The sequence below is a fragment of the Rhinoderma darwinii genome, chromosome 4 (genome assembly GCF_050947455.1).
Source record: "Rhinoderma darwinii isolate aRhiDar2 chromosome 4, aRhiDar2.hap1, whole genome shotgun sequence".
In the NCBI taxonomy this organism is placed as follows: domain Eukaryota; kingdom Metazoa; phylum Chordata; class Amphibia; order Anura; family Rhinodermatidae; genus Rhinoderma; species Rhinoderma darwinii.
Window position 1 is genome coordinate 367296427 of NC_134690.1, and position 23553 is coordinate 367319979.

The following is a 23553-nucleotide window of genomic DNA, read 5'->3' on the forward strand; positions in this document are numbered from 1 at the left end:
GATGCTAGGAGCCCGGCTTTCTGAACTATGTTGGATCCAGGAAAAGCGGGTGACATACGGTCTGTATCACACACACCGAACACTGCCATTTGAATTAACAACATCATTTCCCTCACACATTAACTTAATGGTACCCAATATAATCATTATAGTAAGTGATCCCATCAAGTACCTCGCTCACAGTTGTAATGGGTAACATTGGGTTAATGTGAGGTACATCATGGGGTTAATTACTATTAATGTGGAGGTGTAAAATTGATAACACCCTGTGCCTCACATCAGAAAATGGAAGCACTTTATATATATATATATATATATATATATATATATACACACATATATAAAAACTAATTTTTCATTTTTTTCTTTTATTGTCGGCAAAGTATCTATTTGGTATCGAGTATCGCAATACTACTCTCGGTATCGAAATCCAAATTCTGGTATCGTGACAACCCTAGGTCCTACTCCTGTCCGTTTTTGACGGACTGTCTCGACCTTTCTTTCACCTGGTCCATTGAAACAACTGACTGCACACGGAAGCCATGCATGTGCAATCCGTGTTTCACGGATCCGTCGTTAGCGGCCATATGACGGACAACGTACTTGTGCATTAGGCCTAAATCTATGACTGCTTAAAAAAAGCACATGATTTGGAGGTCTAATTAAAAAACATGTGGATCTTTAGGGCCTATAAAGATATAATTATAAAATTAATCAGTGTTGGACTTTTTTAGGTTAAACAAATACACATTAATGTATTTATTGCTTTGCAATTGTATATATGGATTTTATTTTCAGTATTTTTTCTTTACTATAAATTTTGCTACACTTGCATTTTTATTTATATATTAAAACCTATACAAGCATTTGGTGGGGATGGGTTAATATAATAGGAATTAAAGGAACAGTACAAAAATGGGTAACCTAATTTCAAATATAAGGTGTGGAGAATATTTGTTCGTACTAATTAATTTAGCTCTCTAGAACATTGTAGCTCTGTAAATCCGTTCTAGACAGGAGTTGGAAAGTTTAAAAAAGTTTTTCTAAATTTTTTAAAGCCCAGTTGTAACAATGATCTTTGTATGTCATTGTGCAGAACAGAATTAAGGCCAAATCTGACAAATTAAGATTTCAAACTTGTGTATTTAGCATCAGTAAAAACCAGGGTTGTCTCCAAAACACTGAATAGGTAGAAATCTTTCCATTATACTTTTTCCCTGTTTATGTTCCACTCCTGGTTTTATTTCACAAATATTGATTCAAAATACTGACCAAAATACACACGTGTGAAAGCAGCCTAAAAGGAATTCTTCCTTTGGAGGTCCGAACATGTAGGTCTATACAGGGAGTTTTGGTCCTTTTACACGGGCCAATATGGGCTGTGAAAACGAGTGCCGGTCAATGAGACCGCTCGTTGATCTGAACTCGTTTGCTCCTTTCACAAGAAGCTAAGATCAGTAATGTATGGGGATGAGCGATCGTTACTACAAATTGAATCTTACAGGCAACATACTTCACTGTAGCGGCAGGGATTGGAGAGAACCCTCAAACATTCATGTGTGAAAAATATGCAAAAATAGGAGGCATTGGTGAAGGGGCAAAAACATTTGTTCTGCAGTGTAAATATTGAAACAATTCTAAAGTGGATATAATTGTTGCACGATAGAATCTACAGCTGCTGTGTTTCTCAATTGGCTATAAACCCATCATATGGGATATTGCTGTGATGTTAATAACGACTAAACAGTTACCAATTAAGTAGTTATGAATAAATGAACAACTACATAGTACATGCAGTGTTTTTAATTCACTTTTGAACAATAATTCATTAATACAAATTTTTGTTGTTTATTTATTAATTAGTAATCAAAGTAATATTTTATAGAGGTAGTGACTAGGTCATATATGCCTTTTTAGAAAATTGTATATATTGCATTGTATTATTGGGCAAATCCGCTTCTCAACCTACTAAGCTTTTCATTTCATAAGTACGACCGCACACAGATCCACATCTAATGCATTGTCCACATACCATTACAAAGCTGGAAAAAGGCCCCCATTCAGTGGCGTATTAAAGAGGCTCTGTCATCACATTATAAGTGGCCTATCTTGTACATGATGTGATCGGCGCTGTAATGTAGATTACAGCAGTGTTTTTTATTTAGAAAAACGATCATTTTTTACGGAGTTATGACCTATATTAGCTTTATGCTTATGAGTTTCTTAATGGACAACTGGGCGTGTTTTACTTTTTGACCAAGTGGGCGTTGTGGAGAGAAGTGTATGACGCTGACCAATCAGCATCTTACACTTCTCTCCATTCATTTACACAGCAGCATCGTGTTCTTACTAGAACACGATGTGCAGCCCCATACACACACATTAATGTTAATCAAGTGTCCTGACAATGAATAGACATTACCTCCAGCCAGGACGGGATGTGTATTCAGAATCCTGAAAAGTTCTCTGCACTTCTCTGTGATTTACAGCATAGCAGGCGTAGTCTCGCGAGATTACGCTGTAAGCTGTCATTTACAGCAAAATCTCGCTGTGCTGTGCCGTAGTCTCACACAGACGCTACAGAAGTGGTCAGGATTCTGAATACACATCCCGTCCTGGCTGGAGGTAATGTATATTCATTGTCAGAACACTGCAGTAATGTTGGTGTTTGTGTATGTGGCTGCACATAGCGATATATCTATATCGCTATGTGCTTTGTAAATGAATAGGGAGAAGTGTATTGACGCTGATTGGTCAGCGTCATACACTTCTCTCCACAACGCCCACTTGGTCAAAAAGTAAAACACGCCCAGTTGTCCATTAAGAAACTCATTAGCATAAAGCTAAAATAGGTCATAACTCCGTCAAAAATGATCGTTTTTCTAAATAAAAAACACTGCTGTAATCTGCATTACAGCGCCGATCACATTATGTACAAGATAGGCCACTTATAATGTGGTGACAGAGCGTCTTTAAGTCACTTGACCTCACTTCATGCTTTTAGGACAGGTCCTATGTCTACACTACAGCTAAATTTCTACATTTAGGCCACAGCTAGGTTTGTTAATTTGAGGTCAGGAGCAGGAGGAGGGCAGATGGAGCGAAGTACTGTCATTCACTGCTAGTGAACGAGGATGCGGCAGTCTGAGTGAGGAGGTCAGTGCGTGCCGGCTCGGAAGTGGACCAGTCCGGAAGTGGACCAGTCCAGCCACCTGACCTCACATCAGGTAACTGGACTGGTCCACTTGAGGGCCGGCACACACCGCCCTCACTCAGACCGCTGCCATACTTGGCTAAAACCGCCGCTTTCCTCCTGCTCCTCCTCCTAAGGGGGGATTCACACGAACGTGTATTCGCGTGGTTTTCACGCGCCACGCACAGACCAATACAAGTCTATGGGTACAGACAGTCCGTGTTTTTTGCGCAGCGTTTGTCAGCTGCGCAAAAAACGCGACATGTTCAATATCTCCGCGTATTTCGCGCATCACGCACCCATTGAAGTCAATGGGTGCGTGAAAACCACGCAGGTCGCACGGAAGCACTTCCGTGCGAACCGACTGAAACAGCGCACCAGCTGTCAAAAGGATGAATGTAAATAGAAAAGCACCAAGTGCTTTTCTGTTTCCAAACATCCAAACGGAGTGTCTTTTTAGATGAGCGAACTCGGACAACCGAACCGAACTTCACCGGGTTCGGCCGAACTCGTTTTGGCCGAACCCGGCAAAAGAATTTCCGGTACGCGACGTCAGGAGATAGTCACTGTCCAGGGTGCTGAAAGAGTTAAACTGTTTCAGCACCATGGACAGTGACTTCCGATCCCAATATACATGAACCTGTAAAAAAAAAACGAAGTTCTCACTTACCGATAACTCCCGCCTTCTTCCTCCAGTCTGACCTCCCAGGATGACAATTCAGTCCAAGTGACAGCTCCAGCCAATCACATGCCAAGCACAGGCTGCAGCGGTCACATGGACTGCCGCGTCATCCAGGGAGGTGGGGCCCGATGTCAAGAGAGGCGCGTCACCAAGGACGCGTCACGAAGGCAACGGCCGGGAGGGAAGTTCTCGGTAAGTACGAACTTTTTCTTTTTTTTTAACAGGTTGCTGTATATTGTGTTCGGCATTCACTGTCGAGGGTGCTGAAAGAGTTACTGCCGATCAGTTAGCTCTTTCAGCACCTTGGACAGTGACGGGCGTCGACTAGCCTCATCTCTATGATGGCGGCTGCGCGAAAATCACGCAGCCGCGCATCATACACGGATGACACACGCAGCTGTCAAATGGTTTTTGCGCGCGCAAAACGCCGCGTGGTTTGCGCGCGCAAAAACGCAACGTTCGTCTGAATCTGCCCTAAATGAGAGTGAGTAAGGCTGACGGAGCCAAGGAGGGAATGGAACGGCGGCAGTCGGAGTGAGGTCGGGTGTGCTGTGACGTGAGTGGACCTGTCCAGTCAGCTGACCTCACGTCACTGACGGGAGGCCAGGTGACTGGACTGTGCAGGCCCGGGAGTGGACCAGTCCAGTCACTTGACCTGAGTCACCTGACCTCACGTCACGGACTCAGGTCAGGTGACCAGACTGGTCCACTCTTGGGCCGGCACACATCGACCTCACTCAGACCGCCGCCCCCATACTTGGCTCAGTCCGCCCTTCTCATGCTCCTAAATGTGAGTGAGTAGGGCGAATGGAGCCAAGTAGCGAATGATGCGGCAGCGCAGTCTGAGTGAGGTCGGGCCTGACCAAATAATCTTGCGGGCCTTATACGGCCTGCAGGCCGGACGTTTCCCACCCCTGGTCTATAGCAACACAAAAATTCAGTAACTAGACACACTAAATTGTGTTATACCCCAGACCAACCCCCTAAGAAAATTAAGACCCCAAGCCCATACATTAACTCAGAAGTTTTGATCGGTGGGGGTCCGAGCACAGAGACCCCACCAATCGCTAAAACAAAGTGGCAGAAGCGCTTGGGTGCGCACTGTTCCACTTCATTTCTGATAGTCTTTCCTCGGAGCGATGTACGGACTTATAGGCTTTCTATTGAGCCCATAGACCGCTTGCTCAGCTATCATAGGAAAAATAGTCAGAAACAAAGTGGCACTGCCCTCGTCTGAGTGCTTCTTCCACTTTGTTTTAGCGATCGGTGGGGGTCTCAGTGCTCGGATCCCCACCAATATGAACTTTTGACATGTCAAATTTTTTTTTAAACGTTTAATTACCCTTTAAGCAGTCAGACACCCCTTTCCTTGCACTATACATACAAACTATATGCATTATACACACACACACATTTACACTATATACACTATATAGACTTACATTATACACACAATAAACTATACACACAGCACACACTATATAGACTTCCACTATAAACACTACACACACACCATAGACTATATAGACTTACACTATGTTCACTATATACACACACACACACACACACACACACCACACTTGCCAGAGCCTCTTCCTCTGCGGTGCTTGTGCTTGGGTACAACCTACAGGACCTTAATCATGTGACTGATGTCACTACAGGTCCTACACCTCCTAGTTGCAGTCTTGCCGTTATCAAGCGGCTTCTGGAGGTGTAGACATTCTGGACAGTGCACAGCAGCACAGAGGAGCAGACTGTCAGGGAGAGTGACTCCAGCATCTGCCCATCACTATCTCTGACAGTCTGCTCTCTACAGCTGATGTGCTGTGCAGCCCGTTACACAGTGGGAGGGTGATGTGCCCCCTGTTCCCTGGCCTAGCTCGCCCCTGCAATTCACTCCCCCTCTACCATCCCCCCCCCCGGCCCCATCTCTGCATCAGCAGGCAGCAGCCCTGCATAGTTTTTTTAAGTTATGTGCGGTCTGGCCGGTCTTGGGCTCTGGGCGGCCGCCCAAACCACCGATATGAGGATCCGCCCCTGTGCATGGGTCCCATTGAATTGAATAACCAAGTATTTGAGATCTGTGCGATTATAGATCCCAAGTGTGCATGAAACTTCCCATGTAGCTAGAAGCCGCACCACTTCCACCACTAAAAAAAGCCATGGGAAACCTCCTAAAAATCTCAGTTATGCTTAATTGATACAATATGTGATAACTAATCGTGAATAAGGGCCCTGTGAGATGTAAGATAAATTATACATGGCTCCTGAAAAAAAGTGGACTGAGAACTGCTGTTCACACCTGCGTCGGGCCATTCTGTTGTTCTGCGCCGTTAGTGAAGCAAAACAAGGGAATACGAGAAGAAACCGTTTCGTTGCACCACTGTCACCACTGGAGGCTAACGGAACACATTGACTTTAATGGGTTCCATCGGCTTTCCGTCAGGGTGGTTCTACCCGAAACAATAGCGCAGCGTAATCTCTGCCGTCTCTGCGATGGAGGCCCGTATCGGAGCCTCTATTGCAGACGTGAACAGGCCCTGAGGGGGAGGGGTAAAAAGTGCTTCCGGCAATTGAAATATCGCAGTACATGCTCTCGAAGATATGGTAAGAATAGCTTCCACCACCCAGGAGGTCCGGGGATAGGCTGATGTCCCACAAGCATCAGCCTGTCTATACAAGCCCCTACTTACAATTATGCTAAGACCAGATACTGAAATGGTGTCACTTGCATTCAATTCTGGCTATTTCTTTTGCAGGTTGGAGACCGAGTTTCGGATCGTGTGTTTGATGTGGCCAAGTGAGTCATTGCATTGCAATCTTATGTTGTTTTGAGATTTTTTTTGCCACATTGTAATGCATTACACCTCCTATAACAAAATGTCCAGTAGATGGTACAGCCGCTAGTTCCATGGGAACTGATGCCAGTCCTAAAAGCAGCCAACGACACTATATAGCTGTCAGCTGAGCGATCGTTCAGCCCTAATACCTTATACACATTGATTTTGTAGATTTTCGGAAATTCCGCAGCATATTACAGTAACAGAAAAGTGAATGAGATTTATACAAATCTCATCCATACGCTGCGTAAAAAGCCTGTGGAAAACACATGTGCAAATTGATTCTCAATCTGCAGCATGTCAATTTATCTTACGAAAACGCTGCAGATTTGTGCGTATTTTGCTGCAGATTTCACCCCTTCTACATTAAAAAGGCCGAAATCCACAGTGAACATGCAAAACAGAATGAGCATGCTGCGGATTTGAAAAGCTCTGATTTCCATCCCAAAAATGTACAGCAGCATGTGGATAAGGCCCCATTCACATCGCATTTGTGCTATCCACCGGGCGTATATTTTTTTTAAATAAAAACTTGGACCATTGAAAACGTATAAAAACATGTACCATTTTCTGCTTATGTCTGTGTTTTTTATAGTGTACGTTTAGCATATACTCATACTTCGGTATATGTTTCTGTCCGTTTTTTACCTAAAAAAAGTATACTTTTTTTTTAAAGTGAACACTGATAGAAAAAAAAAAAGGAAAAAAAGTGACCGATTTACTGTATGTAAACGGATACAAACGTATAGTATTACGTTTGCATACGTCATCCATTGAGATCAATGCTAAAAAAAAATTTACGTTGCTTATACGTTGTTTTGAAGTACAGAATAGCGTAGCAGACTACACTTTTCAGTACTTTCAAAAAACAGTATCTCAACGTAAACCATGACAAAACATATACCAAACGGATGCTATTTTGACCTACGTTTGAACTATTATAGTGTAATGGCAGGAAGGGGGTGAAGGGAAAGTGAGCCCTAATCTACCCACCGCCCTGTCCCTGCCTACTTGCAACGACCCGCCCTAGGCGACGGGGTACAACTGGGCGGCGGTCCCTACGCTGTCTAAGTGCACGGGAGAACAAACAGGGAACACGCAAGGGAAGGGGCAGTAGCCCACGGAACGCCGCGAGGAAACGGAGCGGTGAACGAATAGTCAGGACCAGGATGAAGTGGAGTATACCAACGTGAGCACGGAGAAGGAAGCAAGCCAGGGGCAAAGCGAAGCAGGTAAAGAGGAACTGCAGCAAGGCAGAAGCACGGCAGAAGCAGGCTGGAGCAAGCAGCAGTGGGGCCAGGAATCCAGAAGAATTACAAGCACTGAGGAAGAGAACACGGCAGGTAATAAAGGACAGGGGGCGGAGCTAACTCCGACTGACCAGGCCGCGATAGGCTCTCCCACTCCTGAGCCTGCCACCCTGGTTGGTGGGAGACGGTGTCAGTCTAACAGGTCTGGCCTCAGGTGTGGATTGATTAATCCCAGGAGTATACCTAGACGTAGTACCTGGCAGATCCCTAACAGTACTCCCCCTTTTATGAGGGGCCACCGGACCCTTACTAATAGGACCCGGTTTAGTAGGGAAGAGAAGGTGGAACCTCCTGATCAATACCCCAGCGTGAACATCACGGGCAGGTACCCAAGTCCTCTCCTCCGGCACGTATCCTCTCCAATGGACCAGGTACTGGAGGGAGCCCTGGACCATCCTACTGTCCATAATCTTGGCCACCTCGAATTCCACCCCCTCAGGGGTGAGAACGGGAACAGGAGGTTTCCTCGAGGGGGACCAGGACGGGGAGCAGCGTTTGAGGAGGGAGGCATGGAAGACGTCATGTATGCGAAAGGATGGGGGCAGCTCCAGACGGAAGGATACAGGGTTGAGGACTTCAATGATCTTATAAGGTCCAATAAATCGGGGAGCAAACTTCCTGGACTGGACCTTAAGGCGCAAGTTCCTGGACGACAACCAGACCAAATCCCCGACGACAAACCGGGGGTTAGCAGAACGTCTACTATCAGCCTGAATCTTTTGTGCGCTCTGGGACGCCTCTAGGTTCTTCTGAACCTGGGCCCAGACTGTGCACAGTTCCCGATGAACATCCTCTACCTCAGGATTATTGGAACAACCAGGGGAAACGGAGGAGAACCTTGGGTTAAACCCGAAATTACAGAAAAACGGGGAGACCCCTGACGAGTTACTGACCCGGTTATTCAGGGAAAATTCAGCAAGGGGAATGAATGAGACCCAATCGAATTGACAGTCAGAGAGGAAACACCTTAAATATTGTTCCAGGGATTGGTTAGTCCTTTCCGTTTGGCCATTAGTTTCGGGATGAAAGGCGGAGGAGAAGGACAGATCAATCTCCAACTTTTTACAAAAAGCTCTCCAAAATAAGGAAACAAATTGTACCCCTCTGTCAGAAACGATATTGACTGGGGCCCCATGGAGACGCAGGATGTGTTTCACAAACAAAGAAGCTAACGTCTTGGCGTTAGGTAGCTTCTTAAGGGGCACAAAGTGGCACATCTTGCTGAAGCGGTCTACTACCACCCACACCACCGACTTGCCCTGAGATGGGGGCAAATCGGTGATAAAATCCATGGAGATATGGGTCCAAGGTCTCTGGGGAATGGGCAAGGAACGTAGTAGGCCCGCAGGTCGGGACCTAGGGGTTTTGGACCTAGCGCAAACCTCACAAGCGGCGACGTAAGCCCTAACGTCTTTAGGCAACCCAGACCACCAATAGTTTCTGGTAATGAGGTGTTTGGTGCCCAAGATGCCAGGATGACCAGATAGGGAAAACCATGACTCCGCTCTGAGTACCCTTAGCCGGTATTGCAGTGGAACAAACAGTTTGTCCCCAGGGACGTTCCCGGGAGTTGAACCCTGATCAGCCGCAATATCAGAAGCTAAGTCAGAATCCGTGGCAGAAACGATTATACCAGGGGGTAAAATACAAGCAGGATCCTTCTCGGAAGGAGGATTGGCCATGAAACTACGTGACAGAGCATCAGCCTTAATATTCTTGGATCCAGCCCTATAGGTAACCAAGAAATTAAATCTGGTAAAGAATAGTGCCCACCGAGCTTGTCTAGGATTAAGCCTCCGGGCCGATTCTAGGAAAACCAGATTCTTGTGATCCGTAAGGACCGTTACCTGGTGTCTGGCCCCCTCCAGGAAGTGCCGCCACTCTTCAAAAGCCCATTTAATGGCTAGAAGTTCGCGGTTGCCAATATCATAGTTACTCTCCGTGGGCGAAAACTTCCTAGAGAAGTAAGCACAGGGGCGGAGATGGGTGAGGGAGCTGGTACCCTGGGACAAGACGGCCCCCACTCCCACCTCGGATGCGTCAACCTCCACAATAAATGGCTCCTCTTGGTTGGGCTGAATCAGCACGGGGGCCGAGATAAAGCACTTCTTGAGGGTCTCAAAGGCCTGGACGGCCTCAGGGGGCCAATGGAGGACATCAGCACCCTTGCGAGTAAGGTCCGTAAGAGGCTTAGTGACGACCGAGAAGTTGGCAATAAATCTCCTGTAATAGTTGGCGAACCCTAAAAAACACTGTAACGCCTTAAGGGAGGCAGGTTGGACCCATTCCGCCACAGCCTGAACCTTGGCAGGGTCCATGCGGAATTCATGAGGAGTGAGGATTTGCCCTAAAAATGGTATCTCCTGTACCCCAAAGACACATTTTTCAGTCTTAGCAAACAGATTATTCTCCCGAAGGACCTGGAGCACCTTCCTGACATGCTCCACGTGTGAGGACCAGTCCTTGGAAAACACCAGTATGTCATCAAGGTACACAACAAGAAAATTACCCAGGTAATCTCTCAGGATTTCATTAATAAAATTCTGGAAGACAGCAGGGGCATTACACAACCCAAAGGGCATGACCAGGTATTCGAAATGACCCTCGGGTGTGTTGAACGCCGTTTTCCACTCATCCCCCTCTTTGATGCGGATAAGGTTATATGCCCCCCGTAGATCGAACTTAGAAAACCATTGGGCTCCCTGAACCTGATTAAAAAGATCCGGAATCAAAGGAAGTGGGTACTGGTTCCTTACGGTGACCTTATTCAGGTTACGATAATCAATGCACGGCCTAAGACCACCATCCTTCTTCCCCACGAAGAAGAAGCCAGCACCTACAGGAGAAGTCGAGGGGCGAATGAAACCCTTGGCCAGGCATTCTTGGATATACACCCTCATAGCTTCACGTTCAGGACATGAAAGGTTAAATATCCTACCCTTAGGAAGCTTGGCACCAGGCACCAAATCGATGGCGCAATCGTAATCTCTATGGGGGGGCAACACCTCGGAGGCCTCCTTAGAAAACACATCGGCGAAGTCCTGAACAAACTCAGGAAGCGTGTTTACCTCCTCCCGGGGAGAAATAGAGTTAACAGAAAGACATGACATACGACATTCATTACCCCATTTGGTAAGCTCCCCAGTATTCCAATCAAACGTGGGATTAAGAACTGCAACCAGGGAAGACCTAATACCAGATCAGACGATAATCCCTGCATCACCAGTACAGAGCACTGCTTCAAATGCATGGAGCCAACCAGGAGTTCAAAAACAGGAGTATGCTGAGTAAAATAACCATTAGCAAGGGGAGTAGAGTCGATACCTACTACAGGGATAGGATAAGGTAAATCAATAAAAGGCATCTTTAGAGACATAGCAAATTCCACAGACATGATATTAGCAGATGAGCCAGAATCCACGAAAGCACTGCCCGTGGCAGACTGGCCAGCAAACGAGACCTGAAAGGGAAGCAAAATTTTATTGCGTTTCACATTAACGGGAAATACCTGTGCGCCCAAGTGACCTCCCCGATGATCACTTAGGCGCGGAAGTTTTCCGGCTTTTTATTCTTGCGCCTGGGACAGGTGTTCAGTAGATGCTTGTCGTCCCCACAGTAGAAGCAGAGACCATTCATTCTGCGAAACTCCCTACGTTGTCGAGGGGACATGGAGGCCCCGAGTTGCATAGGTACCTCCGAGTCCTCCGTGGAGGGGCGAGGGGACGGGACCTCGGGGGGGATCGCAGAAAAGTCAGAGGGGAGCACATTGAAACGTTCAAGCTGACGTTCCCTGAGACGTCGGTCAAGTCGTACTGCTAGGGCCATAACCTGGTCAAGGGAGTCAGAAGAGGGGTAGCTAACCAGCAGATCCTTCAGGGTGTCATATAATCCTAACCTAAACTGGCACCTTAGGGCCGGATCGTTCCACCGAGAAGCTACGCACCACTTTCTAAAATCAGAACAGTATTCCTCAACCGGTCTCCTACCCTGACGTAAGGTCACCAGCTGACTCTCGGCTAAAGCAGTCCTGTCAGTCTCATCGTAAATGAGTAGGAGGGCAGAGAATAAACGATCAACAGAGGAAAGTTCAGGGGCGTCAGGAGCCAAGGAGAAGGGATATGATGATACCCACCCGCTGGTTCTCGGAACCTGAGGAGTGGGGTTTTAGGCGGAAATACAGTCTGCAACTCTCCCGGAAGGAGAGAAACGTCTTACGGTCCCCTGAGAACCGGTCAGGTAACTTGAGGTCGGGTTCTAGAGATGAGGTGAGGGGTACTACTAAGGCAGCGTCACCCTGGTTGACCCTCTGGGCCAGGGCCTGGACCTGTAGGGAGAGGCCCTGCATCTGCTGGGTCAGGGTCTCAAGGGGGTCCATGATAGTGTCAGCGTAGGAGAATGGTAGACTAGGTATGGGCTTGTAATTATGTAATGGCAGGAAGGGGGTGCAGGGAAAGTGAGCCCTAATTTACCCACCGCCCTGTCCCTGCCTACTTGCAACGACCCGCCCTAGGCGACGGGGTACAACTGGGCGGCGGTCCCTACGCTGTCTAAGTGCACGGGAGAACAAACAGGGAACACGCAAGGGAAGGGGCAGTAGCCCACGGAACGCCGCGAGGAAACGGAGCGGTGAACGAATAGTCAGGACCAGGATGAAGTGGAGTATACCAACGTGAGCACGGAGAAGGAAGCAAGCCAGGGGCAAAGCGAAGCAGGTAAAGAGGAACTGCAGCAAGGCAGAAGCACGGCAGAAGCAGGCTGGAGCAAGCAGCAGTGGGGCCAGGAATCCAGAAGAATTACAAGCACTGAGGAAGAGAACACGGCAGGTAATAAAGCACAGGGGGCGGAGCTAACTCCGACTGACCAGGCCGCGATAGGCTCTCCCACTCCTGAGCCTGCCACCCTGGTTGGTGGGAGACGGTGTCAGTCTAACAGGTCTGGCCTCAGGTGTGGATTGATTAATCCCAGGAGTATACCTAGACGTAGTACCTTGCAGATCCCTAACATATAGTCTATGTATACGCCGAGCTATATGTTTCAATAATTTTTTCGTGTTTAAAAACATATACGCCTGGTGGGTAGCACAAACGCGATGTGAATGGGGTCTAATATTTGTTCAAATCTCTTCCACGCGATGGGGACTTTAATCCACTGCGGAGTTTCCGCATCTGCAGCATTTTTATCCCGTGTGAATGCAGCCTAAGGCTTCGTTCACATCTGCGTCAGGGCTCCATTCTGACATTCTGTCTGAGCTTTCCGTCGGAACGGATCCCTGACTGACACAAACGGAAACCAGAGGTTTCCGTTTCCATCACCATTGGTTCATTCAATGGGGACGGATCCGGTGCCAATGGTTTCCGTTTGTCTCAGTTGTGCAAGGGTTCCGTCGTTTTGACGGAATCAATAGCGTACTCGACTACACTATTGATTCCGTCAAAATCCCGGAACCCGACAGAACCCCTGCACAACTGAGACAGACGGAAACCATTGGCACCTTATCCGTCACCATTAAAATCAATGGTGATGGAAATGGAAACCTCTGGTTCCCGTTTGTGTCAGTCAGGGTTCCGTTCCGACGGATCGACGCAGATGTGAACGAAGCCTAACATGCCATTTAAGTAGCAGATGGAGAGATGCCGGGTGACCGATAACACCACCTGTCATCAGGGAAATAATAGGATTAGGCAGGTAAAATCCAACCTGTCCGGACAATGTTTCTTCCTGGCAGCCAACGTTGTGGGAATTTTCTGGCTGCCCTTTTAGACATTACATTGCCAGCAGATCTCACAAAAAAAAAAAAAGTGTAATCCCCAGAAGCAGCTGTTGATGTTCCATAGGAACAGTTCACGGAGAATATTGTAGAGATATTTTCAACCTCATCCAATGTTACATTGTTGCAATGTTGTATTATATCAAAAGATGAGATATTTTTATTTTGCAGAACGTTTCCTTTTGCTTTAGATATTGGTTGTGGAAGAGGTTACATATCTAGTCATTTAACTAAGGTAAGTCTGAGTCCACATTGCTACTGCCAGATCACTTACAGCCAGTTGCATGGAGGTCAATTTTAGTGTATTTTATAACCCAAAGACAGGTGAAATGGAGACAGGGCCATAAAAAATTATTTGTAATGCAAAAAGAAGCTCCGGAAATGTTACGTTCTTCTCGAGTGTTGCCTTATGGGATACTCAATTGTCACAAACCTGCTTGTAAAGGGTAGTGGTGCGAGTGACTATCCTCTTCATTTTCCGCTTCTTCTAATGTCTTTACGGAGAAGGTGTGTAATGGGTAACATCGAAATCCTTAAATACATGTAAAGATTTACTCTGATCGGACTCGTGTTCAGATTTTTGTTATTGTAAAATTTGTTGATAAACGTTATAGAAAAGCTTTGTGAGATATACATATACAAAAACCCATATGCCAAGCTACACGTGACCGAGGGAAGAATATGCTTATGTGTTACCTGTGTAACTATACTGTTATTCTGCTGATAGATAATTTCCAGGAGGTACAGTGTATTTTCCAACCAGTGGAGCATATTCCCCTTTTTTTTTTTGCCATTTGACTAAATTGTATAAGCACTTTGCCTGCCCAAGCTCCCCTTACATATAATCTACATGTATATTGTTCCTGCACCTTTCCCCCTTGTTTTGCATATTTTTATCCTGAATTGGAAGAAGAAGATCCATAGATATATATGGGCTACCGATGTAAAGGCTAGTGCAGATAAGATGTGGATCCCCTACTCACTAAATCACATCAATTCCTTAAAGAGGATCTGTCACTAGTTTAGTAATGCCCTATCTCCCAGCTAATCTAATAGGCGCCATCACACTGATATTGTTAGTGAAAATTGTGTCCCAAAACGTTTATTATTTTAAAAGTTCTGAACTTTTTTTCTAAATATGTAAAGGAGGCTATACTAGACAAATGGGAGGTAACAGCAGCGATTCTCCTGAGGTGGAGCCTCCTCACAGCCTCTGACGCTGTCCTATCAGCATTAAGCTGCTTCACACAGTGTGAGAGACTGAGGCTGGAGGGAAGGGGGATCACTTCAAATAGCCATATATCTGGCTGTGGGCCACCTAGTGCTTCTGGTGGCATATGAAAGACGAGATTCTAATCTTTCATATGGCGCCAGGATGACAGTTCTAGCTGTGACACAATTGGAGATATCACCAGTTGAAAACACAGCCGGGAACGGACGCTGTATACTATATGATCAGGCTGTGTTCCTGGGCTGGGAAGAGAAGAAGCTGTATGCTGATTGGACAGCATCATACAGAAAACGTTACACCGTCCAGAGTGAAAAGAAAGGGTCACCTCCTATTTGGCTATTAGAGCGAAATTTGCATATTTAGAAAAATGCTCATAACTTTGCAAATAATAAACATTAAAAAAAATGTAAACATTACACTGTAGTTATCAGCAGCAAAGCGCCTATTAGACTAGTTAGGAGATGGGGAATTAATAAACTAGTAACCGATCCTCTTAAAAGAGGGCCTGTCACCTCTCCTGACATGTCTATTTTAGTAAATACTTGTACATGAAATAATAATTCTGGAACAATATTTTCTTAGAACTCTGCACTGTTCCATTTCTCTGTTATTCCTCATTGAAATGTATGAATAAATTGACAAACCTTCACAGTGTCCGCTCTGATTGGACATTGTCCGTCTGTGTAACGACCCCCCCCCCCCCCCCCCCAACTGGTAACACCCAGTTGTCAATTTTATTTATACATTTTTAGGAGGAATGACAGAGGAACGGCACAATGTAGAGTTTTAAGAAAATATGCTCCAGAATTGTTATTTATATACAATTATTTACTAAAACAGGAAAGGTGACAGGTCCTCTTTAATCTTAATTTTCCATGAGAGGTGTGATCTAGTTGCTGTGGGCATCTTTACCTCTTTCTTTCTGCACTAGTTTTTGTACATGAAGCTCCACTATGTGTTTGCAGTACAAGATGCTCCACCTTTTTAAAAATTTCCCTCTATAAAATGTAAATATATTACACAATATGTTTCCCTAGGTAAAGGACTCCCTGTTTTCCGTTCATGGTATAAATACATCATTTACATAAAGTTCTTTCTGCCATATAAAACATGACGTTATTTGTTGGATATTCAAAGTACAACCAGCAGGTGTCAGTGTTGCTGTGTAGAAAGTTATGACTGACTACAAGACTGCACTTACAGGGGTTCATAGCCCTCAGAATTTTCTCTATCTAGCTGCACAGATATAATAGTACTATCATTATTAATAATATTAGTGTGTAATTAACCAGTTAGTGACCGCCCATAGGTGTTTTTGCGGCGGCCACTCACGGGCATTATTCCGATGCAGTAGCCTTTTTACGGTGCTGCATCAAAATAAATAAACACCATCGGGAGCAGGGAAATCGTCCTGCTCTCAGCTACCGGAGGTCGCTGAGGGCTTGGAGCAGACCTGCTCGAGCGGGCGGGAATCGACATCAGTATCGTTTCCGCTCGTTTAACCCCATTTAGATGCGGCGCTCAATGGCGCGCGCCGCATCCGAGTGGTTTTAGAGGGAGGGGGCTCCCCCTTTCACCCCAGGGTGTAGGTGGTTTCTATGGCAGCCGGGTGCCTAACAAAGGCACCCAAGTCTGCCTATAGTTGTGGCCTGTTAGGCCGTGCCAGAGGCAGTAATACAGGGAGTAATACATTGCAATACAGAAGTTTTGCTGTGTATTATAAAAGCGATCAGATGATCATACACTAAAGTATCCTAGTGGGACTAGAAAAAAAGGTTGAAAAAAAGTTTAATAAAGTTTCTAAGAAATAAATAAAAATCCCAAGTAAAAAAAATTAAGAACCCACTTTTTCCCCTTACAAAATGCTTTATTATGAAAAAAGTTAAAAAAATTACACATTTTTGGTTTCGCCGCATCCGTAAGGGTAAGGACCCCACCTATAAAGCTATTACATTATTTAACCCGCACGGTGAACGCCATAAAACATTTTAAAAAACAATTCCAGAATTTCTGTTTTCTGTTCATCCTGCCATAAAAAATTTAATAAAAAGTGATCAAAACGTCGCATGTACTCCAAAACGGTACCAATAAAAATAAAAAAAGTCGTCACGCAAAAAAAAAAATCCCTCATACAGCTGCATCGGCAGAAAAATAAAAAAGTTATAGCTCCTAAAATATGGTGACACAAAAACAAATAATTTAAAAAAAAAAAGTGTTTTTACTGTGTAAAAGTAGTAAAACATAAGAAAACTATATAAATTTGGTATCGTCGCTATCACAACGACCCACTGAATAAAGTTCTTATGTTATTTCTACCACACAGTAAACAGAGTAAATTTAGGACGCAAAAAAGTTTGGCGAAACAACATTGCTGTTTTTTTTTTAATTTCACCCAAAAAAAGTTAATAAAAGTTAATCAATAAATTATATTTACCCCAAAATGGTGCTATTAAAAATACAATTTGTTCTGCAAAAAACAAGACCATATACAGCTATTAAACATATAAGAGAATAGACTGCACGGCGCTCACCACTCTAAAAAGGTTCTTTTATTCTATGCAGAGGCGGGCTTAACGAGGGAGAACTGTCTCATCTCCCGCCTCTGCATAGAATAAAAGAACCTTTTTAGAGTGGTGAGCGCCGTGCAGTCTATTCTCTTATATGTTGAGTATTTGCCTATGTCTTCCGTTCATACGCACTGAGCACCGCTGAACAAAGGCTATTGAACCACAAGTCCCAGCAAGCATATGAACCTGTGAGCCGCAAGTTAAAAGTAGTGCCAATCATTTCTCTTTCTACAGGTTGCACCTTCTACAACTATGTTGATGCAAAAATAAAGAAGTTATAGCTCTTTGAATGCGATGATGAAATGATGTGTGATAGATGATGAAAAAACGTAAAAAAAATAGCTTGGTCATTAAGGGGTTAATATAGCATTCCAAAAGGTGACATTTAGCTCTGGACATCAAGGTCAACACACCCGGTCATGAAGGGGTAAAAGCAAATCCAATAATTATTATTTTTTCCTGTAGTTTTGATTTAGATTAGCAGCCAGGAAGTTTGACATAATCTGGTCATCTAAGTTATCCATGGGGCAAAAGAGATCCGTGTGAGAACCCAGTAATAGATCACTGAAATCTCCTGCATAAGGCCAATTACATGCAGTGCAGATTTTATCTGGTATTTTCATCCATATTTTTTATTTATTTTTAAAGGGGTTTTCACATGAAATACATTTATCAACAGCATAGGTAATATATGTATGATCACTGGGGGGAGCCACCAATCACAGTTGGGAGGAGTTTGAATGGACCAGCTGTTGAGCATGCTCGCTGACGCTCCACTTAAAGTCTAGGGGAATGAGCTAAAGCTTGGAACATTCATGAGCTGGAAGCTCCCTGCCCTCTATCAATGCTGATAGAAAAGTAACTATTTGTTTTCTGTTTTTAGTATGTCCTACAATCTCCTTGCCCAGTGCATCCTCAGCTATACCGTGCTGCTCTTAAATAGGGAAGCATGAACAAGTTCACTTTAAGGCCAAAACTGGTAGAGTTCTTAAAAAGTTACCACCCCCAACAAAACAAAAAAATATTCTAAGACCGTTCACATTTGTGATGTGCATTTGGCAAAAACGCCAATAGCACTTCATATATGCCAACTTGTCCATAAACTTTAATAGCCTAGAGCAGGGGTCTCAAACTCGGCCGGGTAAGTGGGCCACATATAGAAAAAATGTGAATTTGACGGGCCGCATTACTTTCAAATTTGATCAATTACAAAATTATTGTTAATTAATTAGTTATTTGAACTAATATAACACTATATTACTATAATACTACATTACTATAACAATACTACATTACTATAATAATAGCGCTAGGTTTAAACTTACCGGAAATTTGCAAGATTTCTCCACGTGCTTATTTCAACAATCCAGTTTTACAGTTTAAGTGTCGCTAAATGCAGTCCAGCGGGTCAGTTGGCAGACACACAAATGTCAAAATTAGGCAGCCCCTTTTTAGATCGTGCCATAGTGCCTCCTGTAGATACTGCCACAGTGCGTTCTGTAGATGCTGCCACAGTGCGTTCTGTAGATGCTGCCACAGTGCGTTCTGTAGATGCTGCCACAGTGCGTTCTGTAGATGCTGCCACAGTGCGTTCTGTAGATGCTGCCACAGTGCGTTCTGTAGATGCTGCCACAGTGCGTTCTGTAGATGCTGCCACAGTGCGTTCTGTAGATGCTGCCACAGTGCGTTCTGTAGATGCTGCCACAGTGCGTTCTGTAGATGCTGCCACAGTGCGTTCTGTAGATGCTGCCACAGTGCGTTCTGTAGATGCTGCTACAGTGCGTTCTGTAGATGCTGCCACAGTGCGTTCTGTAGATGCTGCCACAGTGCGTTCTGTAGATGCTGCCACAGTGCGTTCTGTAGATGCTGCCACAGTGCGTTCTGTAGATGCTGCCACAGTGCGTTCTGTAGATGCTGCCACAGTGCGTTCTGTAGATGCTGCCACAGTGCGTTCTGTAGATGATGCCACAGTGCGTTCTGTAGATGCTGCCACAGTGCGTTCTGTAGATGCTGCCACAGTGCGTTCTGTAGATGCTGCCACAGTGCGTTCTGTAGATGCTGCCACAGTGCGTTCTGTACATGCTGCCACAGTGCGTTCTGTACATGCTGCCACAGTGCGTTCTGTACATGCTGCCACAGTGCGTTCTGTACATGCTGCCACAGTGCGTTCTGTAGATGCTGCCACAGTGCGTTCTGTAGATGCTGCCACAGTGCGTTCTGTAGATGCTGCCACAGTGCGTTCTGTAGATGCTGCCACAGTGCGTTCTGTAGATGCTGCCACAGTGCGTTCTGTAGATGCTGCCACAGTGCGTTCTGTAGATGCTGCCACAGTGCGTTCTGTAGATGCTGCCACAGTGCGTTCTGTAGATGCTGCCACAGTGCGTTCTGTAGATGCTGCCACAGTGCGTTCTGTAGATGCTGCCACAGTGCGTTCTGTAGATGCTGCCACAGTGCGTTCTGTAGATGCTGCCACAGTGCGTTCTGTAGATGCTGCCACAGTGCGTTCTGTAGATGCTGCCACAGTGCGTTCTGTAGATGCTGCCACAGTGCGTTCTGTAGATGCTGCCACAGTGCGTTCTGTAGATGCTGCCACAGTGCGTTCTGTAGATGCTGCCACAGTGCGTTCTGTAGATGCTGCCACAGTGCGTTCTGTAGATGCTGCCACAGTGCGTTCTGTAGATGCTGCCACAGTGCGTTCTGTAGATGCTGCCACAGTGCGTTCTGTAGATGCTGCCACAGTGCGTTCTGTAGATGCTGCCACAGTGCGTTCTGTAGATGCTGCCACAGTGCGTTCTGTAGATGCTGCCACAGTGCGTTCTGTAGATGCTGCCACAGTGCGTTCTGTAGATGCTGCCACAGTGCGTTCTGTAGATGCTGCCACAGTGCGTTCTGTAGATGCTGCCACAGTGCGTTCTGTAGATGATGCCACAGTGCGTTCTGTAGATGCTGCCACAGTGCGTTCTGTAGATGCTGCCACAGTGCGTTCTGTAGATGCTGCCACAGTGCGTTCTGTAGATGCTGCCACAGTGCGTTCTGTAGATGCTGCCACAGTGCGTTCTGTACATGCTGCCACAGTGCGTTCTGTACATGCTGCCACAGTGCGTTCTGTACATGCTGCCACAGTGCGTTCTGTACATGCTGCCACAGTGCGTTCTGTACATGCTGCCACAGTGCGTTCTGTAGATGCTGCCACAGTGCGTTCTGTAGATGCTGCCACAGTGCGTTCTGTAGATGCTGCCACAGTGCGTTCTGTAGATGCTGCCACAGTGCGTTCTGTAGATGCTGCCACAGTGCGTTCTGTAGATGCTGCCACAGTGCGTTCTGTAGATGCTGCCACAGTGCGTTCTGTAGATGCTGCCACAGTGCGTTCTGTAGATGCTGCCACAGTGCGTTCTGTAGATGCTGCCACAGTGCGTTCTGTAGATGCTGCCACAGTGCGTTCTGTAGATGCTGCCACAGTGCGTTCTGTAGATGCTGCCACAGTGCGTTCTGTAGATGCTGCCACAGTGCGTTCTGTAGATGCTGCCACAGTGCGTTCTGTAGATGCTGCCACAGTGCCCTCTGTAGATGCTGCCACAGTGCCCTCTGTAGATGCTGCCACCGTACCCTCTGTAGATGCTGCCACCGTACCCTCTGTAGATGCTGCCACCGTACCCTCTGTAGATGCTGCCACCGTGCCCTCTGTAGATGCTGCCACCGTGCCCTCTGTAGATGCTGCCACCGTGCCCTCTGTAGATGCTGCCACCGTGCCCTCTGTAGATGCTGCCACCGTGCCCTCTGTAGATGCTGCCACCGTGCCCTCTGTAGATGCTGCCACCGTGCCCTCTGTAGATGCTGCCACCGTGCCCTCTGTAGATGCTGCCACCGTGCCCTCTGTAGATGCTGCCACCGTGCCCTCTGTAGATGCTGCCACCGTGCCCTCTGTAGATGCTGCCACCGTGCCCTCTGTAGATGCTGCCACCGTGCCCTCTGTAGATGCTGCCACCGTGCCCTCTGTAGATGCTGCCACCGTGCCCTCTGTAGATGCTGCCACCGTGCCCTCTGTAGATGCTGCCACCGTGCCCTCTGTAGATGCTGCCACCGTGCCCTCTGTAGATGCTGCCACCGTGCCCTCTGTAGATGCTGCCACCGTGCCCTCTGTAGATGCTGCCACCGTGCCCTCTGTAGATAATGCCACACATACCCCTTGTAGATAGTGCCACATACACCCCCAGTAGATAGCTCTATTGGGGCTCCCTCTAGGAGTGGAATCCCCAGCCAGAGCGTTGCCAACGCTTTGGCTAGGGATTCCTCTGCTGGAGGAGCCCCTGATGTCACTGTTCATACACAGTGACGTCAGGGGATCCTCCTGGACCGGAATGTGCAACCCCAGAGCCAGTGTCCCAGAGCGGAGCACTAGTATAGGCTCTGCTCCGGAACTCTGGGGAAGCAACTGACATCAGTGTCCATATATGGACAGTGATGTCAGGGGCTTGCCCAGAGCTGGAGTCCAGGAGCAGAGCAGCTTCTAGCACCCTGCCTGGGAGTCCAGCTCTGCTCTTGACAAGACTGTTCATATATGGACAGAGATGTCAGGGGCAAACCCAGAGCTGGAGTCCCGGGCAGAGCGCTACTAGCGGTCCTACTGGGACTCCAGCTGTGCTCCTGACATCATTGTCCAGCTCTGGGGAAGCCCTAGACATCGCTGTCCATATGTGGACAGCGATGTCAGGGGATTCCAGAGTCCTGGAGCAGAGCCTAGGCTAGCCCTCTGCCCGAGACTTCGCTCTGGGGAAGACCCTGACAAAACTGTCCATATATGGACATCGATGTCAGGGAATTCCACAGAGTCCCGGAGCAGGACCTATACTAGCGCTCTGCCCGGGACTCAGGCTCTGGGGCAGCCCCAGACATTGCGTGTCTCTATTCATGGACATTGATGACAGGGGATTTCACAGAGTCCCGGAGCAGAGCCTATGCTAGCGCTCTGCCCGGGACTCCGCTCTGGGGAAGACCCTGACAAAACTGTCCATATATGGACAGCGATGTCAGGGAATTCCACAGAGTCTCGGAGCAGAACCTATACTAGCGCTCTGCCCGGGATCCAGGCTCTGGGGAAACCCCAGACATCGCGTGTCCATTCATAAATCCCTGACCATGCAGTCAGAGACACAATAAGCCATGACTAAGGATGCAGAAAGCGTCTGAAACGCGTAGGCTACTGCCTATATTGCTAATCATCCTCTGTACTCTGGACTAACCCGTATACACTTTTTTTCACTGTTAAACGTTATGAAAATAAAACTTGGAAGAAGCTTCCCGTTTTTAACAGATGCACCAAATTTCAGCGCTGGATCCTTTCTCCTACCTTCTTTGTCTATTTAAAAATAAACAATTATTATTTCTCTTCTACATACTTATATTTAATTAATATTACTAAAATGAAATAGAGGAGACTTTTTCGTGAAGTTAGACGTACATGAATCTATGCCTCCTCCTGACCATTAACATCAATGTTTCTGCTTGAACTAGCTGCAGATTCTGTCACAGATGTCAAATGAATATACACCCACTCGCTGGCTGCTGTGGGTCCTCTAATCCATCCCTAAATGCGGGAAACAAGCTGTTCACCGAGACACTAGACGTTTTACTGATGTAATAAATGAGGGGACTACAGTTTTCCACAGAAGAGACGCAGCAGTTATCTCCGCAGTTCAGAGTAGATTCATGGCGTGTCTGGTAAATTGCACCCGAAAACAAGCGGAAAGAAATCACCTTGCTTCTGACTCTCACTTATTTTTTTTTTCGTTTCCATTCTCCCTGGATTCGATTTTGCTGTAGTCGTTCACAAATAAAACCTTGTTTGCCAGTAGAGATGCCAAGTCACCCTTGTCATGGATGCTAAATATCTTCACCACTGGGCTTCATTTTCCCTTTGTTGGCATAGCCGTTATAAAAGATAGTTAATAGGTCATATAAATGAC

General features: G+C 46.3%; 1 protein-coding gene across 3 annotated transcripts in view; it reads left to right on the plus strand.

Moving 5' to 3' along the window:
• NDUFAF5 (NADH:ubiquinone oxidoreductase complex assembly factor 5) overlaps positions 1 to 23553 on the plus strand; it is a 64940-nt gene that overhangs the window by 26399 nt on the left and 14988 nt on the right. For all 3 annotated transcript variants that reach the window (XM_075863090.1, XM_075863091.1, XM_075863092.1), the window contains exons 2-3: positions 6635 to 6675; positions 13964 to 14027. In XM_075863090.1, the coding sequence (XP_075719205.1) occupies positions 6635 to 6675; positions 13964 to 14027 (105 nt within the window). The remainder of the gene's footprint in view (positions 1 to 6634; positions 6676 to 13963; positions 14028 to 23553) is intronic.